This window comes from Desmodus rotundus, chromosome 4 (genome assembly GCF_022682495.2).
Source record: "Desmodus rotundus isolate HL8 chromosome 4, HLdesRot8A.1, whole genome shotgun sequence".
In the NCBI taxonomy this organism is placed as follows: Eukaryota; Metazoa; Chordata; class Mammalia; order Chiroptera; family Phyllostomidae; genus Desmodus; species Desmodus rotundus.
In genome coordinates this window covers 115046985-115066695 of record NC_071390.1, presented here as the reverse complement: position 1 = coordinate 115066695, position 19711 = coordinate 115046985, and the positions used below count along the sequence as shown (strand labels likewise).

The window sequence follows — 19711 nt, the reverse complement described above, 5'->3', positions numbered from 1 at the left end:
TGCCTTATGAGCTGCTTACCCTGGTGCTGGAGCTCAAAAGGAGTGAGTCTGAGTAAGTCCGTGTGTGGGCTCTTTAAGAGAAACTGTTTAGGACTCCAGAAGTTTCTCACACCAACTCAATCCCCACTGGTTTTTGAAGCCGGAAGTTATAGGGACTTACCTTCCTGGCACTGGAACCGTGGGCTGGGAGGCCAGGTATGGGGCTGGGAGTCCACATTCCCAAAAGATCCCAAATTTTTTACTATCACACGTGGATGTGGGACCAGTTGTTCCACATCTCCACCCTTCCTACCAGTCTGGATGGGTGTAGTTTCTTTAATTCCATAGTTGTCAGACTTCCATTCAACTTAATTTCTGATGTTTCTGAGTGATGGTTATTGTATATTTTAGTTGTAATTTTGATGTGGCTGTGCGAGGATGTGAGCTGTGTTTACCTAAGCTGCCATCTTGACCAGAAGTCCACCCATCTTCCAGAGTTTCTCTTTTATGCAGTATGACCTTTGCTGGATCAAGAGAATAACACTTAAATGTGATTACTAACAATATACTTGCCAACAATAAACAGGATAAATTTGAAAGATAGGAAAGAATAGATTACAGAGAGACCAAGTAGGAAAATATTCTTCTAATTTAAATGTCAGGGGTTAGAAGAAATTTTAAAAATGCAACAAAACAAAGAAAATGGCCAGAAACTGTTAAAAGACTAAATAAATTAGAAGAACAAAAAAGAAAAAAGAACTGAACCTAATTCAACAAGATTGGTATAATGTTGATAATTATTGCTGGGTAATAGATAAATTCATAGTTTACTACACTAGCCTAAATTTTATGTTTGAAAATTTTCTTAAGTAAAAAATAAAAACATTCCTGAGTTCAAGAATTTATGCTTAAAAAAGTGATGGAGTTACAGTATAAATGACTCAAACTGTAGTATTTCCCAGCCTCATCTTCTCTTACAGTCTTCCAATAATATAATTTCTGCACTGAAAATAGAAATGTTTTACTGATACTTAATACCGTACTATATTTGGGAGAATCAAAACTCTAGTATGCACTGGGTTTGCTGCTTCTAAATAGAGACAGACTAATATTTTCATAGTCATTCTACCTTTCCTTCAACTAAAATTTTAATTCCTACTACATGCTAAGTAGTGTTCTAAGCACCAAGGATACAACTTTAACTGTCCTAGACAAAAACCCTGCCACATGGGACATGTATTCATTCTCCAGTGTTCCCTGATGTCTGATTATCAAAAATGAGCATTTACTGATTAGCTACTATATATTCAGAATTATTCTAAGCTGTTAAATATTCAGAAAAAGCTTAAAATGTGACCCTTGTTCTCAAGAAATGTACAATCTATCTGAAGAAATTAAACTAAAAGGTACTTGGGAGTCAAATGGAGTATAGTGAACAAGGACTGCAAGCACAAAACAGAACATCGTACGAAGGCCATGAGGCAAGATAACTGGCTGTTGCAGAGACTGAAAAGGAGAAAAATGTAAGAGTAATGTGGTAACTGACCGAGTTGGAACAGAGGCCTTTAACCAAACTATGAAGGGTCCTTGAGGTAATGTTAACGAGTTTACATTATATTCCCAATAAACGTAAAGCCATTGAAAGATACTAGATAGGAGAGTAAAATTAATCTTTCAGAATACATAGGAGGAGCAAGAGCAAACACAGGGGAGCCAGGTAGGAGGTGTCATGTGTATCCCAGGTTAAGAGATGATGGCAGCTTAGATTAGAATAATAGCAGTAAAGATAAAGCACCTCTAAAATACATTTAACAGGTTAGATTAACTAGACTTGATTACTAAAGTGACTATTCCGTCCTCTTCCACTGGATCCTGAGAAACACTGACATTTGGAAGAGATGAAAGAGGAAACCAAAGATAAGCAGAAAGAAAAATCAAGAGGGTTTAGTACCACAGAAAAGTAGTAAACTTTTCTACTTTTGTTAAGTGGCTTGAAAGATCAAATGAGACAAAACCTGGAAACTGCCCTAGAGAGAGAGCAACATAAAAGTAATTGGTTATCTTTGGCAAAAATAGTTTCAGGGTAGAGGTGGCACTGAAGCCAAATTGGAATGGACTAAAGAACAAGAAAGTAAGAAAGTGAAGACTCCATGTATAGCCAATTCTTTCAAGAGGACTCAAGAAAAGAGAGAGGACAATAGTTAAAAAAGGACCGGAGCCCCAGGGGGTTCTAAAGCATTCACAATTTGTTTTGATCTGTTCTGTTTTGTTTCCAAAGTAGAGAAAATGTATACTGAGGTCAGGGTTCAGTAGAGACAGAGACAGAGACAGAGACAGAGACAGAGACAGAGAGAGAGAGAGAGAGAGAGAGAGAGAGAGAGAGAGAGACTGATAGAAAAGACATAGAAAAGGCATAATAGATTGCACAGGGTTCAGGAGAAACAGGGAGACAAGATTCAGAGTAAGAAGATGGACTGGCCTTTGATAGAAGGTATGAAAGTTCACGGTATCACCCAGGGAAGAAACATTCTATAAGTACTAAGGCAGGTAGACACATAAATAAGAAGGTGCACAATGTCAAGGGAAATCTGTCTGATGGCATCTATCTTCTCTATGAAGTACTACATCAAGCATAATCTTCTGCTAAGGAAGAAAGCAGAATAAAACCTAGAGAAAAAAACGAAAATGTGTAATGGAGTGTGAAAGAGTGAGATGAGGACAGAAATGCTGTCAAGTTTCCACACAGTGTTGAGGATCTGGCTAAAGTGGATGATCATAAATTTATAAAGTTATCAACCTATCTAACTGATCCTCTCTAGGACAGCTCAACAGTCTGGATACAGAAACCAGTATGGTGGATGACTAAATCCATCCAGGGTTGAACTTGACAGGCAGATATGAATAAAGGAGAGAGGGAGGAAGAATGTACAAGAGAGAGAGATACTAAATTTGTACTATATTATTCTAGAAAACGAGGGCCCACCTCCATATATCTTTTCAAAATCCAAGCCAAGCTTCAAAGTCTGTCACAAAGGTCTATTTCTTCTACAGGGTTTTATGTGATCTCCAAACACATGAACTGCCTCCACTATCTTAACTGTCAGGTGCTTTGTACTTTTTTTATAGACCCACTCCTATTCTACTTCAGATTATAATTCTTTGAGTCCCTGGCTGCTGCCCGCTAATGTGATAGGTACAAAGATACCATGCTCATATTTGTCTCCCCTATGGCACTCGGTACATTGTCTCATAAGAGAGATTGAGACCCTAAACTTACTTCCTGAAGGAGAAACAAATATTACAACCCTTAAAGTCAAACTTGCATGATGATAGGGAAAAACCCAGACATAAGAGAAATCATACAATACTAAAATGACTAATATTACAGGAGCTAGTCCTCACAAGGGGGACAAGGGGCTTCAACAGGATGAGGAAATGCCTTTTTAAAAACTTTAACTGACGAAACTGGGTAGTAGATAGTTAAAATGAGTTTCTATATATATAACTAATTCCCTTTAATTTTTGAAATACTTGAAATATTTTAATACTACTCTTCATAAAGTATAAAGTAAAACTTACTTTAATGTAAAACATCTTTAGATCAACCAAGAGGTTTTACTATTTCAAACTACCACAAGGGCCTCTTGTAAGATTCTCACACCATAAAGTGACCCACTACCTTTTTCACAGAAAAAGCCTAATTTTAAGGGTCAGTGTACTTTAAGATAGTGAAGAAGAATGTTATGAAGAGCAAGAAACTGTTTTACTGTTCTTCTAATTAGCAACCCTAACAAGCACTACCCCACCCTATTCAATATATTATGTATATGAAATAAAGGACAAAACTAATTCCTTTTTTGGGTAGTAATAATGTTGATATAGGTACACTGATTTTAACAAATGGACCACTATGGTCAGAGATGTTGATTATGGGGGATTTTATGCCTATGTGGGGCAGGGAATATTTGAGAACCGTACTTTCCATTTAATTTTCTGTGAACCTAAAACTGCTCTAAAAAGGTTGGGTCTCAATTAAAATAAAAACCACTTTGGTGCATCAAATGGCATTATCAAGAACGTAAAAACACAATCTTTATAATGGGAAAAGTATCTGCAAAACATGTAGCTGATTAGGGTTTGGTATTCAGAATACATAAAAAGTTCTTACAGTAAAAAGACACTCCAATTAAAAAATGGGCAAGAGACTTAGATATTTCTACAAAAAAAATATGGAAATGACCAACATGTACATGAAAAGATGTTCAACATCACCAGTCATTAAAATAATGTAAGCAAAATCACAATGAGGTACCACTTCACACTCATAAGAATGGCTAAAATCAAAAAGAAAACTGGAAGTTAGTTGAGTGTTGGCAAAGATCCTTTGCCAAATGGAGAAACTGATCCCTTATACATTGCTGGTAAGAATGTAAAATGGTTTAGCCAGTGTGGAAAACAATTTGGTAGTTCCTCAAATTACCAGAATTACCAAATGATCCCATAACTCTTCGCCTAGTAATATACTCAAAAACTAGAAAACAGGAATTCAAACAAGTATGTATCCATAGCAGCACCATTCACAACAGTCAAACTATGGAAAGAGCACAGAAATCCACCAACAGATGAATGAATAAATTGTGGTATACACACACAATGGAATATAATTCAGTCATAAAAAAGAAATGGAGTACACATAAGTGCATAATGTGGATATACCCCAAAAACATGATGTTAAGTGAAAATAAGCATAAAAGATCACATGTTGAATGATTCGTTAGATGAAATATTCAAAATAAATAAATCCAAAGGCACAAAATGGAAGTTGATAGATGCCAAGGGCTGGAGAAAGGGATGAATGGAAAAAAAAATGTTTAATGGATACTGGAGTTACAGAATGTTTTAGATGAATTATAATATTTATACATCAAAAGGAAAGTATACTATTCCCTAATTTTATTATAAACTACAAAAATTACTAATCTTCATGTAACTTGAAAAGTAACACAGTTATTAAGAGCACAAGTCATTGACAGGGCTTAAATTTTAGGTCTATAACTTACTAGCTGTGCAACTTATTTGATGCTGAGTAGCTATTTAACCTTTGTGACAGTTTCCTCATCTAAAAAATGGGGGTAACAACAGTAGCTGCCTCATAGAGTTCTTACGAGGATTGAATAAATTTGTTTTTTAATTTTTTTAAATATATTTATTGATTATGCTATTACAGTTGTCCCATTTCCCCCCTTCACTCCACTCCATCCTGCCCACCCCCTCCCTCCCACATTCCCCCCATATAGTTCATGTCCATGGGTCATACTTGTAAGTTCTTTGGCTTCTATATTTCCTATACTATTCTTATCTTCCCCCTGTCTATTTTCTACCTACCATTTATGCTACTTATTCTCTGTACCTTTCCCCCCCTCTCTCCCCCTCCCACTCCCCTATTGATAACCCTCCATGTGATCTCCATTTCTGTGGTTCAGTTCCTGTTCTAGTTGTTTGCCTAGTTTGCTTTTGTTTTTGTTTTAGGTGTGGTTGTTAATAACTGTGAGTTTGCTGTCATTTTTACTGTTCATATTTTTTACCTTCTTTTTCTTAGGTAACTCCCTTTAACATTTCCTATAATAAGGGCTTGGTGATGGTGAACTCCTTTAACTTGACCTTATCTCAGAAGCACTTTATCTGCCCTTCCATTCTAAATGATAGCTTTGCTGGACACAGTAATCTTGGATGTAGGTCCTTGCCTTTCATGACTTGGAATACTTCTTTCCAGCCCCTTCTTGCCTGTAAGGTCTCTTTGGAGAAATCAGCTGACAGTCTTATGGGAAGTCCTTTGTAGGTAACTGTCTCCTTTTCTCTTGCTGCTTCTAAGATTCTCTCCTTCTGTTTCATCTTGGGTAATGTAATTATGATGTGCCTTGGTGTGTTCCTCCTTGGGTCCAGCTTCTTTGGGACTCTCTGAGCTTCCTGGACTTCCTGGAAGTCTATTTCCTTTGGCAGATGAGGGAAGTTCTCCTTCATTATTTGTTCAAATAAGTTTTCAATTTTTTGTTCTTCCTCTTCTGCTTCTGGCACCCCTATAATTTGGATGTTGGAACATTTAAAGATGTCCTGGAGGTTCCTAAGCCTCTCCTCATTTTTTTGAATTCTTGTTTCTTCATTCTTTTCTGGTTGGATGTTTCTTTCTTCCTTCTGGTCCACACCATTGATTTGAGTCCCAGTTTCCTTCCCATCACTATTGGTTCCCTGTACATTTTCCTTTGTTTCTCTTAGCATAGCCTTCATTTTTCATCTAAATTGCGACCAAATTCAACCAATTCTGTGAGCTTCCTGATTACCAGTGTTTTGAACCGTGCATCTGATAGGTTGGCTATCTCTTCATTGCTTAGTTGTATTTTTTCTGGAGCTTTGATCTGTTCTTTCATTTGGGCCATTTTTTTTTTTGTCTTGGTGCACCTGTTACATATAGGGTGGAGCCTTAGGTGTTCACCAGGGCAGGGTAACGCTGGTCACTGCGCTGTCACGCTGTACGTGGGGGAGGGGCCGAGAGGGAGCAATGGCGCCCACTTCACTCTCTGCCGGATGTCAGTCACTCCCTCCGCTACCCACAGTCAAATTGGGCCCCTCTGGTTCTGATTCCCAAGTGGGTGAGCTTGTGCATGCTCTAAGGCCCCTGTGAGTCTCTCCAACGAACTCTCCTGTGAGGCTGGGAGTTTCTCCCACTGCCACCTCAACCCCCACGGGTGTTTTCAATCAGGGGTTTGAGGCTTTATTTCCCCCACGCTGGAGCCCTGGGTTGCACAGTCTGTTTCGCTCCCCCGCTGTTCCTCCTGGTCTATCTATGCACGAATGTGGAGCCACAGGGTCTGCCAGCCACCACCTTGTGGCGTCTGCTAGCTTGCAGCCTGGCCTGCCCTGTTCCACAATCCAACACCTCCTGGGGTCCGCCAGCCGCTGCCTTTCTGTGAGTTGTCTCTGTCTGGCTGCCCGTCTCCGCCCCTCCTACCGGTCTGGATGAATGTTTCTTGTTTATATCCTTGGTTGTTGGACTTCCATACAGTTTGATTTTCAGTCAGTTCTGGTTGTTTTTTGTTTTTAAATTGTTGTCCTTCTTTTGGTTGTGTGAGGAGGGACAGTGTGTCTACCTATGCCTCCATCTTGGTCGGAAGTCCCCAAATAAATTCTTATGTATATTATAAAGTGCTAAAATGATGTTTGGCACAAGTGATTATTAAATATAATTATTAGCTGTTATTCTTATTTTTTATTTATTTTTTATTAGCTATTATTTTTAATGGGTTCCCTAGTTAAATTCATCAGAATACAAAAGTAACTTTTAAAAAAATTATCTCTTTCCAAGTCCCTCTCATTATGCCCTTCCATCTTCTCTTCTCCATCTCTACAGTTTGACAGAATTCCCTTCAGAAAACACTGTGTGACTGGCATTCAGGACCTTCCTCACAGAGTTAGGGATATCTAGCCCAGAAAGAGAATTACAGGTAAACAAAACTAAAGAGCTAACACTGTCCCTAACAATCAAGCTAGGGGAAATTTAGATATTATTAAGAGCTCACATGAATTCGCTGTATTATAAACAAACATATTCAAATTATTTCACATTAACTTAAATGTTGTAACACTGTTGCAAGTTATAAACCTGTCATGCGCCATTCCATGTTATTCTGTCATGCATTTAATCTAATGACTCAATGTTCATATTATAAAACTAGCAACTAAAACATTATTTTTTACAAACACTATTTTAAAAGTAATTTTTATAGAACTTAAGGTAAAAATCTATCCTCTAGAATTTACCTTTAGAATCATCTTTGTTGCACTCTTTATTCTGACAACTTTTTTCATTATCTTTAAACAAGATGGCTGGAACGAAAGCTTTCAAATCAATAAGGTTCTCATAAAAATTCCGAGCATCTTCATCTTCCCATATACCACCTTCCAAGTCATATTCTCCAGGTTTACCAGGTGTAAATATATCAATTCCAGGCCCATGCTCTACAACAAAATAAACCACAGGAAATTAAAACTATTTGAGGTTTGGCATGCTAAACATGACATTGTCATTTTCAATTTTATAACTAATGAATCTTGAGTGTTCAACTAACACAAGCTTCTTCAATCAACAAGCAGTCTGTATTGTTCACATAAACATCCTTAACATCAAACAACAAACTATTTTACGTAAAGTAAAATTAAACCGGGACAGACTACAGGACAGCACAGGATAAAGATGCTTTCCTCTTCAATGTTTAAAAGCAATTAATATGAGACTAAGTAACCACTTGATATATTAGACCTACCTTCATGAAACATAAAACCAAAATAAAAAATATAGAAGCCTGGACTTCCAGGCAAGATGGAGTCATAGGTAGATACACTTTGCCTCCTCGTACAACCAAAAGGAGGACAACAACAAATTTAAAAACAAAAATAACCAGAAGTGCCAGAAAATCAAATTGTATGGAAGTCCGAAAACCAAGCAGTTAAACATTAATCCAGACCCATAGGAGGGGCAGAGACAGGCAGCTGGGGTGGAGAGGATGCATGGCAAAGTGCTGGCTGGCAGACACAGTCCCACATTTGCGTGCAGAAAAACCAGGAGGAACAACTGAGAAGCGAGACAGACCACACAACCCAGGGTTCCAGTATGAGGAAAGCAAGCCTCAAAACCTCTGACTGAAAAATCCTGTGGGAGTTGCAGCTGAAAGAGAACTCCCAGCTTGAAAGGAGTGTTCGTTGGAGAGACCCACGGGGTCCTAGAACATACACAAACCCATCCAAGTGGGAGCCAGCACCAGAAAGGCCCAATTTGCTTGTGGGTAGCAGAGGAAGTGACAGAAAGCCAACCGGAGAACAGAAGAAACAGCATTGTTCTCTATCAGAATCCTCCCCTACATACAGCACCACAACGCAACAACCTGGGTTGTCCTGCCCTGGTGAACACTTAAGGCTCCTCCCCTTACTATGTAACAGACTCACTAACACAAAAAAATATGGTCCAAATGAAAGAACAGATCAAAGCTCCAGAAAAAATACAACTAAGCAATACAGAAATAGCCAAACTATCAGATGCAGACTTCAAAACACTGGTAATCTGGATGCTCACAGAAATGGCTGAATATGGTCACAAAATAGAGGAAAAAGTGAGGACTAGGAAAAGCGAAATAAAGGAAAATGTACAGGGAATCAACAGTGAAGGGAAGGAAACTGAGACACAAATTAACAGTTTGGAGCAGAAGGAAAAAAAGAACATTCAACCAGAACAGAATGAAGAAACAAGAATTCAAAAAAATTAGGAGAGGCTTAGGAACTTCTAAGACAACTTTAATGTTACAACATCCAAATCATAGGGGTGCCAGAAGGAAAAGAGAAGAGCAAGGAATGGAAAACTTATTTGAAAAAATAATGAAAGAGAACTCCCCTAATCTGGCCAAGGAAATAGACTTCCAGGAAGGCCAGGAAGTTCAGAGAGTCCCAAAGAAGTTGTACCCAAGGAAGCACACACCAAGGCACATCATAATTACATTACCCAAGATTAAAGATAAGGGGAGAATATTGAAAGCACCAAGAGAAAGGGAGAGACTTACCTACAAAGGAGTTCCCATAAGACTATCAGCTGATTTCTCAAAACAAACCTTGCAGGCAAGAAGGGGCTGGAAAGAAGTATTCAAAGTCATGAAAGGCAAGGACCAACATCCAAGATTACCCAAAAAAGTTATCTTTTAGAATGGGAAGGCAGATAAAGAACTTCCCAGATAAGGTCAAGTTAAAGGAGTTCATCACCACCAAGCCTTTATTGTATGAAATGTTAAAAGGACTTATCTAAGAAAAAGAAGAAGACCAAAACTATGTACAGTAAAATGACAACAAACTCACTACCAACAACTGAACCTAAAAAATAAACAAAAAAAAAAAAACAAAAAAAATGAACTAAGCAAACAACTAGAACAGGAAGAGATTCACAGAAATAGAGATCACACAGAGGGCCATCAGCAGGGAGGAGGAGGGGGGAGAATGGGAGAAAATGTACAGGGAATAAGAAGCATAAACGGTGGGTACAAAATAGACAGGTGGACGTTAAGACTAGTATGGGAAATGGAGAAACCAAAGAACTTATATGTATGACCCATGGAAATTAACTAAGGTGGGGGGATGATGGTGGGAACGGGAGTGCAAGGTGGAGGGGACTAAAGTGGAGAAAAAAAAAAAGGGACAACTATAACAGCATAATCAATAAAATATATTTAACAAGTAAAATTTTAAAAAATAAATTATATAGAAGCCTGGCCATTCCTAAAATATAGAGTTTTCCAAGTCTCACCCTCCCCCATTAAGCTTTCGGGTTTTGAGGGGGGTTTTCTGATGACTCCCAACCCTCTTATATCACGATCATCTTTCCAAGTAGAACATAAACCCTAATTAAGAAGCATCCCAGCCTGGCTGGTGTGGCTAAGTGGACTGAGCACCAGCCTGCAAACAAAAGATTGCAGGTTCAATTCCTGGTCAGAGCACATGCCTCGGTTGCAGGCCAGGTGCCCAGTTGGGGTTGTGTGAGAGGCAACCAATCAGTGTTTCTCTCACACCTCTCTCCCTTTTTCCCTTCCTTCCCCTCTTTAAAAATGAATAATTTTTTTTAAAAAGGCATTCCTTCATATGTACCCCTTTGTTCACTGCAGCATTATTTGCAATAGCTAATGTATAAAAGCAACCGAAGTGCCCATTAATAGGTAAGTGCTTTAGCCCTAGCCAGGTAGCTCAGTTGGTTAGAGCACCATCCTGATACACCAAGGTCGTGGATTCAATCTCCAATCAGGACACGTAAGAGGAGCAACCAATGAATGCATACATGAGTGGAACAACAAATCAATGTCTCTCTCTCTCTCTCTCCTTTCCTTTCTCTCTCCAAAAATCAATAAATAAAAAAACAATTTAATGGTTTAAAATAGGTAAGTGGATAAAAAAGTTTATGTATATGTAACACAAAAGAACATTACTTGGCCATAAAAAGGAATGAAATCTTAGCATCTGTGACAGTATGGATTGGATGGACCTAGAGGGTATTATGCTAAGTAAAATAATGTCAGTCAGAGAAAGACAAATAACCATGTGATTACAGCTGTATGTGAAATATAAACAAAATTGAAACACACTCAGAGACACAGAGAACAGACTGTTGGTTGCCAGAGGGGAAGTGAGTTTGGGGGACTGGGTAAAAGAGGTAAAGGGATTAAGAAGTATTGTACTGCCCTGGCTGGTGTAGCTCAGTGGATTGAGTGCTGGCCTTTGGGCAGAAAGGCTGCCAGTTTGATTCCCAGTCAGGGCATGTGCCTGGTTTGCAAGGCACGCCCCTGGTTGGGGGTATACAAGAGGCAATCGATTGGTATATCTCTCGCACATTGATATTTCTCTCCATTTCTTCCTCCCTTCCCCTCTTTCAAAAAATAAATATAAACTTTTTTTTTTTAAAGAAGTATTGTACAAGTTGGTAGTTACAAAAGAGTTACAGGAATGCAAAGGACAAAATAGGGAATACAGTCAATAATACTGACATAATTATGTATGGTACCAGGTGCGTACTGGAAATATCTAGGGGAACAGTGTGTAAAGTATATGACTGTCTAATCAATATTCTGTACACCAAACTAATACAAAATAATACTGAATGCAAATTGTAACTGAAAACTAAAATTAAAAATAAAAGAAGCATCCTTCCTTTTGGCATAATCCTCGGTATAAGGCATACCACCATAACTGGTCAACTGATAAGTAACCGGAAAAGGACAGAAAAGATAAATACTGTACACAGACATGGAAAACCATATATAAATTTACACAGACACACGAGTCTACCTTGACATACAACTATGTATTTTTAAACTCAGAACATTAAAAGTAATCAATTTCCTACTTCATGATCATAAGACCATTCAGGAATTTATCTATTCTCACTGTGCTTCTCTCCAAATAAGAATTTTAAGTAGGAGAATGATCATGAAAATTAAAATAACCCTAAGACAAATTAGATTATTCACTAAAAGTTATTAAAAATAAATAAGAATAGCAGCAGGAACAAAAGCCACTGGGGCTCCCTAACTCATTAATTATATGCCTTAAAACAAATACATTTAAACATAAAACACTAAACCCATATAATATAAGGGAAATGACTGATAAATCTACAACATCTGTTTAATGAAAAAATAAACAAAAGCAAAGGACAAACTAGAACACAATACTGGCAGTATTTATAGGGAAGAATTACTATCCATAATATAAAGAGTCCCTATGGTACATTTTCACAATGGAATTCTATGCAGCAGAGATAAAGAAGGAGCTTATACCCTTTGCAACAGCATGGATGGAACTGGAGAGCATTATGCTAAGTGAAATAAGCCAGACGGTGAGGGACAAATGCCATATGATCTCACCTTTAACTGGAACATAATCAAGAGAACAAAAAAGCAAACAAAATATAACCAGAGACATTGAAGTTAGGAACAATCTCCCATGGACATGAACCATAGGGGGGGAATGTGGGAGGGAGGGGGTGGGCAGGATGGAGTTGACTGAAGGGGGGGAAATGGGACAACTGTAATAGCATAATCAGTAAATATATCAAAAAAAAAAAAGAAGAATCTAAGAATAGCCAGGGAGGAGTGGGGAGGGGACAGTGGGGAAAGGGGATTACAGGAACTACTATAAGGGACACATGGACAAAATCAAGGGGGAGGGAGGTGGCTTTGTCTGGGGTGGGGTGGAGGGATGGGGAGAAAAGGCATACAACTATAACTGAATAACAATAAAAATTAAAAAAAAAAAGAGTCCCTACAGTTAGAGACCAAATTCCCAATAGAAAAATGAATAAAGGCTCTAAACAGATGAGTAAGAGGCCATACAAAAAGATCCTTACCCTCAGTACCAATTACGATAATGTTAAAACAAACTTTTTAGCACTTTGACCCATAAAATTGTTTAAAAGATTGGTATCAACAAATGTTGATAAGACAGTAGGAAAGTAAGCACTCTCATATCTTAACTAGAGTAGAAACTGATATATAGCACTGGGGGAGAGCAAGTGGTCACTGCGTATCAACATTTAAAATAAGCCTAATATCTATCGTGCAAAATTCTATCTAGGAATCTGTACCTCAGAAATAACAGAAAATATAAACTAACATTTACAGGAATGTTCATTGTAATTCTGTAACAGAACAAAATTGGAAAGAATCTAAATATCAATGATAAGAGCTAACAAACTGTATATATACACTATCTAGTATCAATGAGATGTTAAGAAAATTATGTGTATCTACATGAACTGACTCAGAAGACTCTCAAAAATGCATTATTGAAAGAAAAAAGGAAGTCATGCAAAATAATATCCTACATAAGTTAACAATAAAGCTCCATATAGATACATGATTATATATTTTTGCACATACATTTTGTATATAAAAAAGTCTGGGCAGATTCATATCAAACTGTTAACCATGGTTATCTTAGAGAATGGAATGGATATGACAGGAGACTTTCACTTTCTACTCTATAATACGCATAACATTTTGTAAATCTGAAAAATAATGTATTTGCATAGTATTTTAAATTGTAAAAAAAATTCAACTTCTGAGGCAAAAAAAAAAAAAAGCTACAAAGTCAAAAAACCACAGAAAACTAGGGGAAAATATTGCAACATATATAAAAAGGAGTAAAATTTCCTTAATATGCCAAGCACTTTCACAATCAATTTTTAAAACAGATAAATATTTGATTTTTTAAAAAGGGGTAAAGGATTTAAGACAGTATGTCGCATGAAAAACCATACATATATAAAACAGCCAATAAACTTAAAAGATTTAACAGAATGATTTTTACATTCTGAGTATGCTTAACCACACTCAGAATGTAAAAATCAAGAACTGCAATATGGTAAGCATGCAAGGAAACGTTCATTCTCATATACTTAGTGGCATGTATACTTCTCTGGAAGAAAATTGGCATTATATACTAAACCTTAAAATGCATATAACCTTTTAACTCAGAAACTCAACTTCTAGGAATTTATCCCTGAAACACTAGTACACATATGAAAAGTCATAAGTACCGAAATTTTACAACACTGAATATAATAGGGAAAAACAAGTTATAACTCAAATGTCAATCAACAGAGGACAAGGTAAATATAGCAAAATTATATAATAAAATATTACCATGTAGCAATTCAAAACAATTAGATGACCAGATATGAACCGACATAAAAAGACATCTAAGATATACAGTAGTATTTTTAAAAGTAGTTGCAGAATACTACATATGATACAATCTCATTACTATGAGGTAAAAAAGGATATTCTGATTACTGATAAATTTAGGCCTCTTCAGGTCAAGATGAAGTACTAGAAAACCAGGCAAACAATATAATACAATGGTTATCAAACACTAGACATCAGGCAGCACAGGAAAGTGATTCCTCAGAGAGAATAAACTGAGCCCTACAATTAACTGCCCTAGCTTACTGCCTGGTAAGATTTTCTAGGCCATGACCACGAAAGGGAGAAGCCAGGTAGACCCCAGCAGTCTCCATGAGTCGAGGATGATGGGAGCTGAGAGTCTAGCAAGACTCTGGCCCAGACGGCTAAGTTTTCCAAGACAGAGCAGTACAGAGAAAGGAGCACAAGGATCTGCAAAAGGTCCCCTTGAATGTTCAGTTGAATATTCATCAGCCTCTACATGTGAGAGAACTAGATAAAAGTGGGAAAATAATAACTCATGAATCTTCTAATTCACAGGAATCGTCACAGAAGGATACTGACTTAGTAATAGGGAAAATCAGTACTACAATAAAGGCTGCTCTGATCCCACCCAACTAAGCAGGCCTAGAAAGAATGAAATTGTTTCCAAGTAAGTTAACTATGCCCCGAACAAAGCTCAGTATTTCTAAGAATGAAAAAATATCCAGCACGTATCCAGTAATATACCAGGCATGCAAAGAGGTTGAAAAATTACCAGAGATATATAGGAGATCAAAAATTACCAGAGATATACAGGAGATCAATCTCCTACAGATATAGAGGAGATATATAGGATTTCTAAAAGCAATGCAGAAATGATATAAATTATAAAATTAGTAAACAAGGACATTAAAGTTATTCTAACTGTATTTCATTTTCTTAACAAACTAGATGATAGAGTGAGCATGTTCAAGACAAAAAAACATAACCAGCTTCTAGAGATAAAAACTGCATTGCTAGATGAAACTGACAGTATATTAGACACTGTAAAAGGAAAAAGTTCATTTGAGACAGAGTAATAGGAACTATCCAATACAAAAAGAAATACTGAAGAATAAAAAGGATAACTTCAAACCACCTAAGAAAACTGTAAATGAATCTCCATAGGAGAGAGAAGAGGAACAGAATGCATATTTGAAGAAATGATCAAATTTTTGAAATTTGATAAAATTTAGTTTCAAGAAGTCCAACAAGTGCCAAACACGAAAAACATAAACACAACTACCCCAAGCCACACATATATTAAGTTGCCTAAAATCAGTAATAATGAAGAAAATTTAAAGCAACCAGAGAAAAAAATACACATTATGTAAAGAACAAAGAATGATGGCAGCTTTCTCATTCAAAGCAATGCAAGCTAGACGACAGTAGAGCAAAATATTTAAAATACTGAATGAAAAAAGAAATCTCACCCTAAAACTCTACACCAGTGAGAGTATCTTTTAAAAATGTTGATAGGGGAGAACCAAGATGGCGGCGTAGGTAGACACACTGCGCCTCCTCGCACAACCAGAACTGACAGAGAATCGAACAGCAAGGGGGACCAACACCAAGAAAATAGAAAATAACCATTCATCCAGACTGGTAGGAGGGGCGGAGACGGGCACCGGGGTGGAGAGGACTCGCGTGGCTGTGGCAGGACTGAGACTGGCGGAGTGTGGGACAAATGGCGCAGGCAGTCTGAGAGCACTAGCAGACCCTGCGGCCCCACATTTGCACAGATAAACCCAGAGGGCCGGACTCAGAGTGGCGGAGAGTGGGGCAGGCAGAGCAGCGGGTAGCACCCCGCGGCACCACATTCGCCCACAGATAAACCCGACAAACGGCAGGGAGCGAAGCAAACCGCGTAACCCAGGGCTCCAGCTCAGGGAAATAAAGCCTCAAACCTCTGATTGAAAACGCCCCTGGGGGTTGGGGCGGCAGCGGGAGAGACTCCCAGCCTCACAGGAGAGGTCATTGGAGAGACCCACAGGGGCCTAGAGTGTGCACAGGCCCACTTACTCGGGAACCAGCACCAGAGTGGCCCAGTTTGATTGTGGGTAGCGGAGTGAAAGATTGAAATCCGGAGGAGAGTGAGGAGGGCGCCATTGCTCCCTCTCAGCCCCTCCCCCACGTACAGCGTCACAGCACAGCGACCAGCATTACCCCGCCCTGGTGAACACCTAAGGCTCCGCCCCTTAAAGTAACAGACGCGCCAAGACTGACAAACAACAAAAAAAATGGCCCAAATGACAGAACACTTCAAAGCTCCAGAAAAAATACAACTAAGCGACAAAGAGATAGCCAACCTATCGGATGCACAGTTCAAAGCACTGGTTATCAATATGCTCACAGACTTGGTTGAATCTATTCGAAAAACAGATGAAAAAATGAAGCCTATGCTAAGAGAAACAAAGGAAAATGTACAGGGAACCAATAGTGATGAGAAGGAAACTGGGACTCAAATCAATGGTGTGGACCAGAAGGAAGAAAGAAACATCCAACCAGAAAAGAATGAAGAAACAAGAACTTGGAAAAATGAGGAGAGGCTTAGGAACCTCCAGGACACCTTGAAACGTTCCAACATCCGAATGATAGGGGTGCCAGAAGGAGAAGAGGAAGAACAAAAAATTGAAAACTTATTTGAACAAATAATGAAGGAGAACTTCCCTCATCTGCCAAAGGAAATAGACTTCCGGGAAGTCCAGGAAGCTCAGAGAGTCCCAAAGAAGCTGGACCCAAGGAGGAACACTCCAAGGCACATCATAATTACATTACCCAAGATTAAATGCAAGGACCTACATCCAAGATTACCGTATCCAGCAAAGCTATCACTTAGAATGGAAGGGAAGATAAAGTGCTTCTCAGATAAGGTCAAGTTAAAGAAGTTCATCATCACCAAGCCCTTATTATATGAAATGTTAAAGGGAGTTACCTAAGAAAAAGAAGATCAAAAATTGGAACAGTAAAAATGACAGCAAACTCACAGTTATTAACGGCCACACATAAAACAAAAACGAGAGCAAACTAGGCAAACAACTAGAACATGAGGGTTGTCATTAAGGGAGTGGGAGGGGGAGAGAGGGGGAAAGGTACAGAGAATAAGTAGCATAGATGATAGGTGGAAAATAGACAGGGGGAGGGTAAGGATAGTGTAGGAAATGTAGAAGCCAAAGAACTTATAAGTATGACCTATGGACATGAACTATAGGGGGGGAATGTGGGAGGGAGGGGGGTGGGCAGGATGGAGTGGAGTGGGGGGGGAAATGGGACAACTGTAATAGCATAATCAATAAATATATTTAAAAAAAAAAAAATGTTGACAGAATTTTGCCAAGATCTATTATCTGTGAAAAATGACTAAGAAGACTTATAAAGTCATTTAGCATTAAATGACTAACTGAAATTTTTGTAGAAATAAGTCAAGTAAATACCAAAGGATGCTAAACACCACGAAAAGATGGGGGTTCTAAAATACAATAAATATACTGAGAAACCTGCCAGATTCAGCCCAAAACACAAGCCCTATGGTGGAACTTTCTCAGTGATCAGGAGATACAAAAATTAGTAGAGATTATGGACATGATTATATATAACAAAATAAATGTGTTCAAAGTGTACAATAGGCACTTCTTACTGAGGATGTAAAATACAAAACACCTTCTTATATTATAAAAGGATACTTTACAAATACCCACAGAACTCTTAACATAACCATCATTCAAGTCTATGTTGCAAATCCAGAGGCCGAAGATGATGAAATTAAAACCTTTTACGCAAATGTCCAAGAAGAATTTGATCACACCAAAACAAGACATGCTGACGAATATAGGTGACTGAAACACAAAAGTAGGAAAATCAAACGTCATCAGAAAATGTGGACTAGGGCTAAGGAATAAAGCAGGAGATTGGCTTGCAGATTTCTGTGAAACCAACAATGTTTCCATCACAAACATGCTTCTAATAATCAATAGATGACTGTATACACAGACATCACAGGATGGCTAATACAGAAATCAAGTGGACTATGTAACTGAAAGAGAGTGAGAAGCTCCATTTTCTCTGCCTAAACAAGACCAGGAGCACCAGATTGTGGTACTGACCACAAACTGTTAATATCAAGTAGAGTAAAGCTGAAGAAGAGCACTAAAAATATATACATAATGTAAGTAACATTCCTGGTGGATTTAAAGTCCACATTAAAAAAGAAAAGAAAAAACAACAGATTTGCACTGTTGAGCTTAACTAAGAACTAGAACTGTGGACTGAAACAAAACACAGGGTCCGCCACAAATAATGTACAAACTCCTAAGTATGTAATTCTCTAATATAACAATACCACACAACATACAACACACCATACCACATTTTAGGCACGCCATACAACAATTCAGGTGAAATGTTCAAATTAAAACTATAAATTATTACACCCATATTATTACCCTACCACCTACACTCAAGCAGGTGTTACTTCTGCCAGACCCTGTATTATTAGGGAAGAATGTGAAGACAATAAAGGAAGTAAAAAGGAAGGAAAAATCGAGATGGATGACAAAAGAAACACTAAAAATTCTTAGAGACAAGCAAGAGGCAAAAGTAAAAGGTGACAAGACAAAAGCAGGGTTAGAATCCTGAATTCAGTTTTCAACAATTAACACATAAAGAGAAGGATATAGAAGAGAACAGGACATCTCTACCAGAAGATTAAAAAATGAAAAGAAAATTCAAACCTAGATTAGGAATGCTAAACAACCAACAAGGAAGTACATTATCTGACCAGGAGAAAGTAAAGGGAGGGTGGAAACAGTATACTGACAATCTATACAGAAGAGACAAAAGGCTGACAGGTACCTTTGAAGGTGACTACTATGAGGAAGAACCTGTAATTCTAGAAAGCTGCCCTCAAAGTACTGAGAAAAAATACATCACCAGGGCTAGATGAGATACCAACAGAATTATTCCAAGCCACAGAGACTATCTGTTAAAATCCTAACGAGCATATGTCAACAAATACAGAAAACAAAACAACAGCCTACAGACTGGAAACCTTCAATACATAGACCAATTGTCAAGAAAGGAGATGCCAAGGAGTAAAGTAACGATAGGACCACTGCTTTAATTTCCCACACAAGTAACAAGTAACATGATGCGTAAGGTGATACAATAAAGGCTTCTACCTTACATGGAGCAAGAAATGCCAGATATTCATGCTGGATTCAGAAAAGGAAGAGGCACTGAGATCAAAGTGCGAGCACTTAGTTGATGTTGTGTAAAATAAAACAAAGCCTTTTATTGCACTGATTATGAAAAGCTATGGGTTACTCTGAAAGAAATGGGTGTGCCTCAGTATTCGCCTGTCCTGATGTGTACCCTGTATCTTGGACATGGAGACAATGATTTTCTACAGGGTAATGTGTCAAACAAGGGTGCATTGGACTTCCCCATTT

General features: G+C 38.1%; 1 protein-coding gene across 2 annotated transcripts in view; it reads right to left on the bottom strand.

Annotated features, from left to right (window-relative positions):
- UPF2 (UPF2 regulator of nonsense mediated mRNA decay) overlaps positions 1-19711 on the bottom strand; it is a 115016-nt gene that overhangs the window by 72705 nt on the left and 22600 nt on the right. For both annotated transcript variants that reach the window (XM_024580183.4, XM_024580181.4), the window contains exon 5: positions 7795-7992. In XM_024580183.4, coding sequence (XP_024435951.2) covers positions 7795-7992 — 198 coding nt within the window. The remainder of the gene's footprint in view (positions 1-7794; positions 7993-19711) is intronic.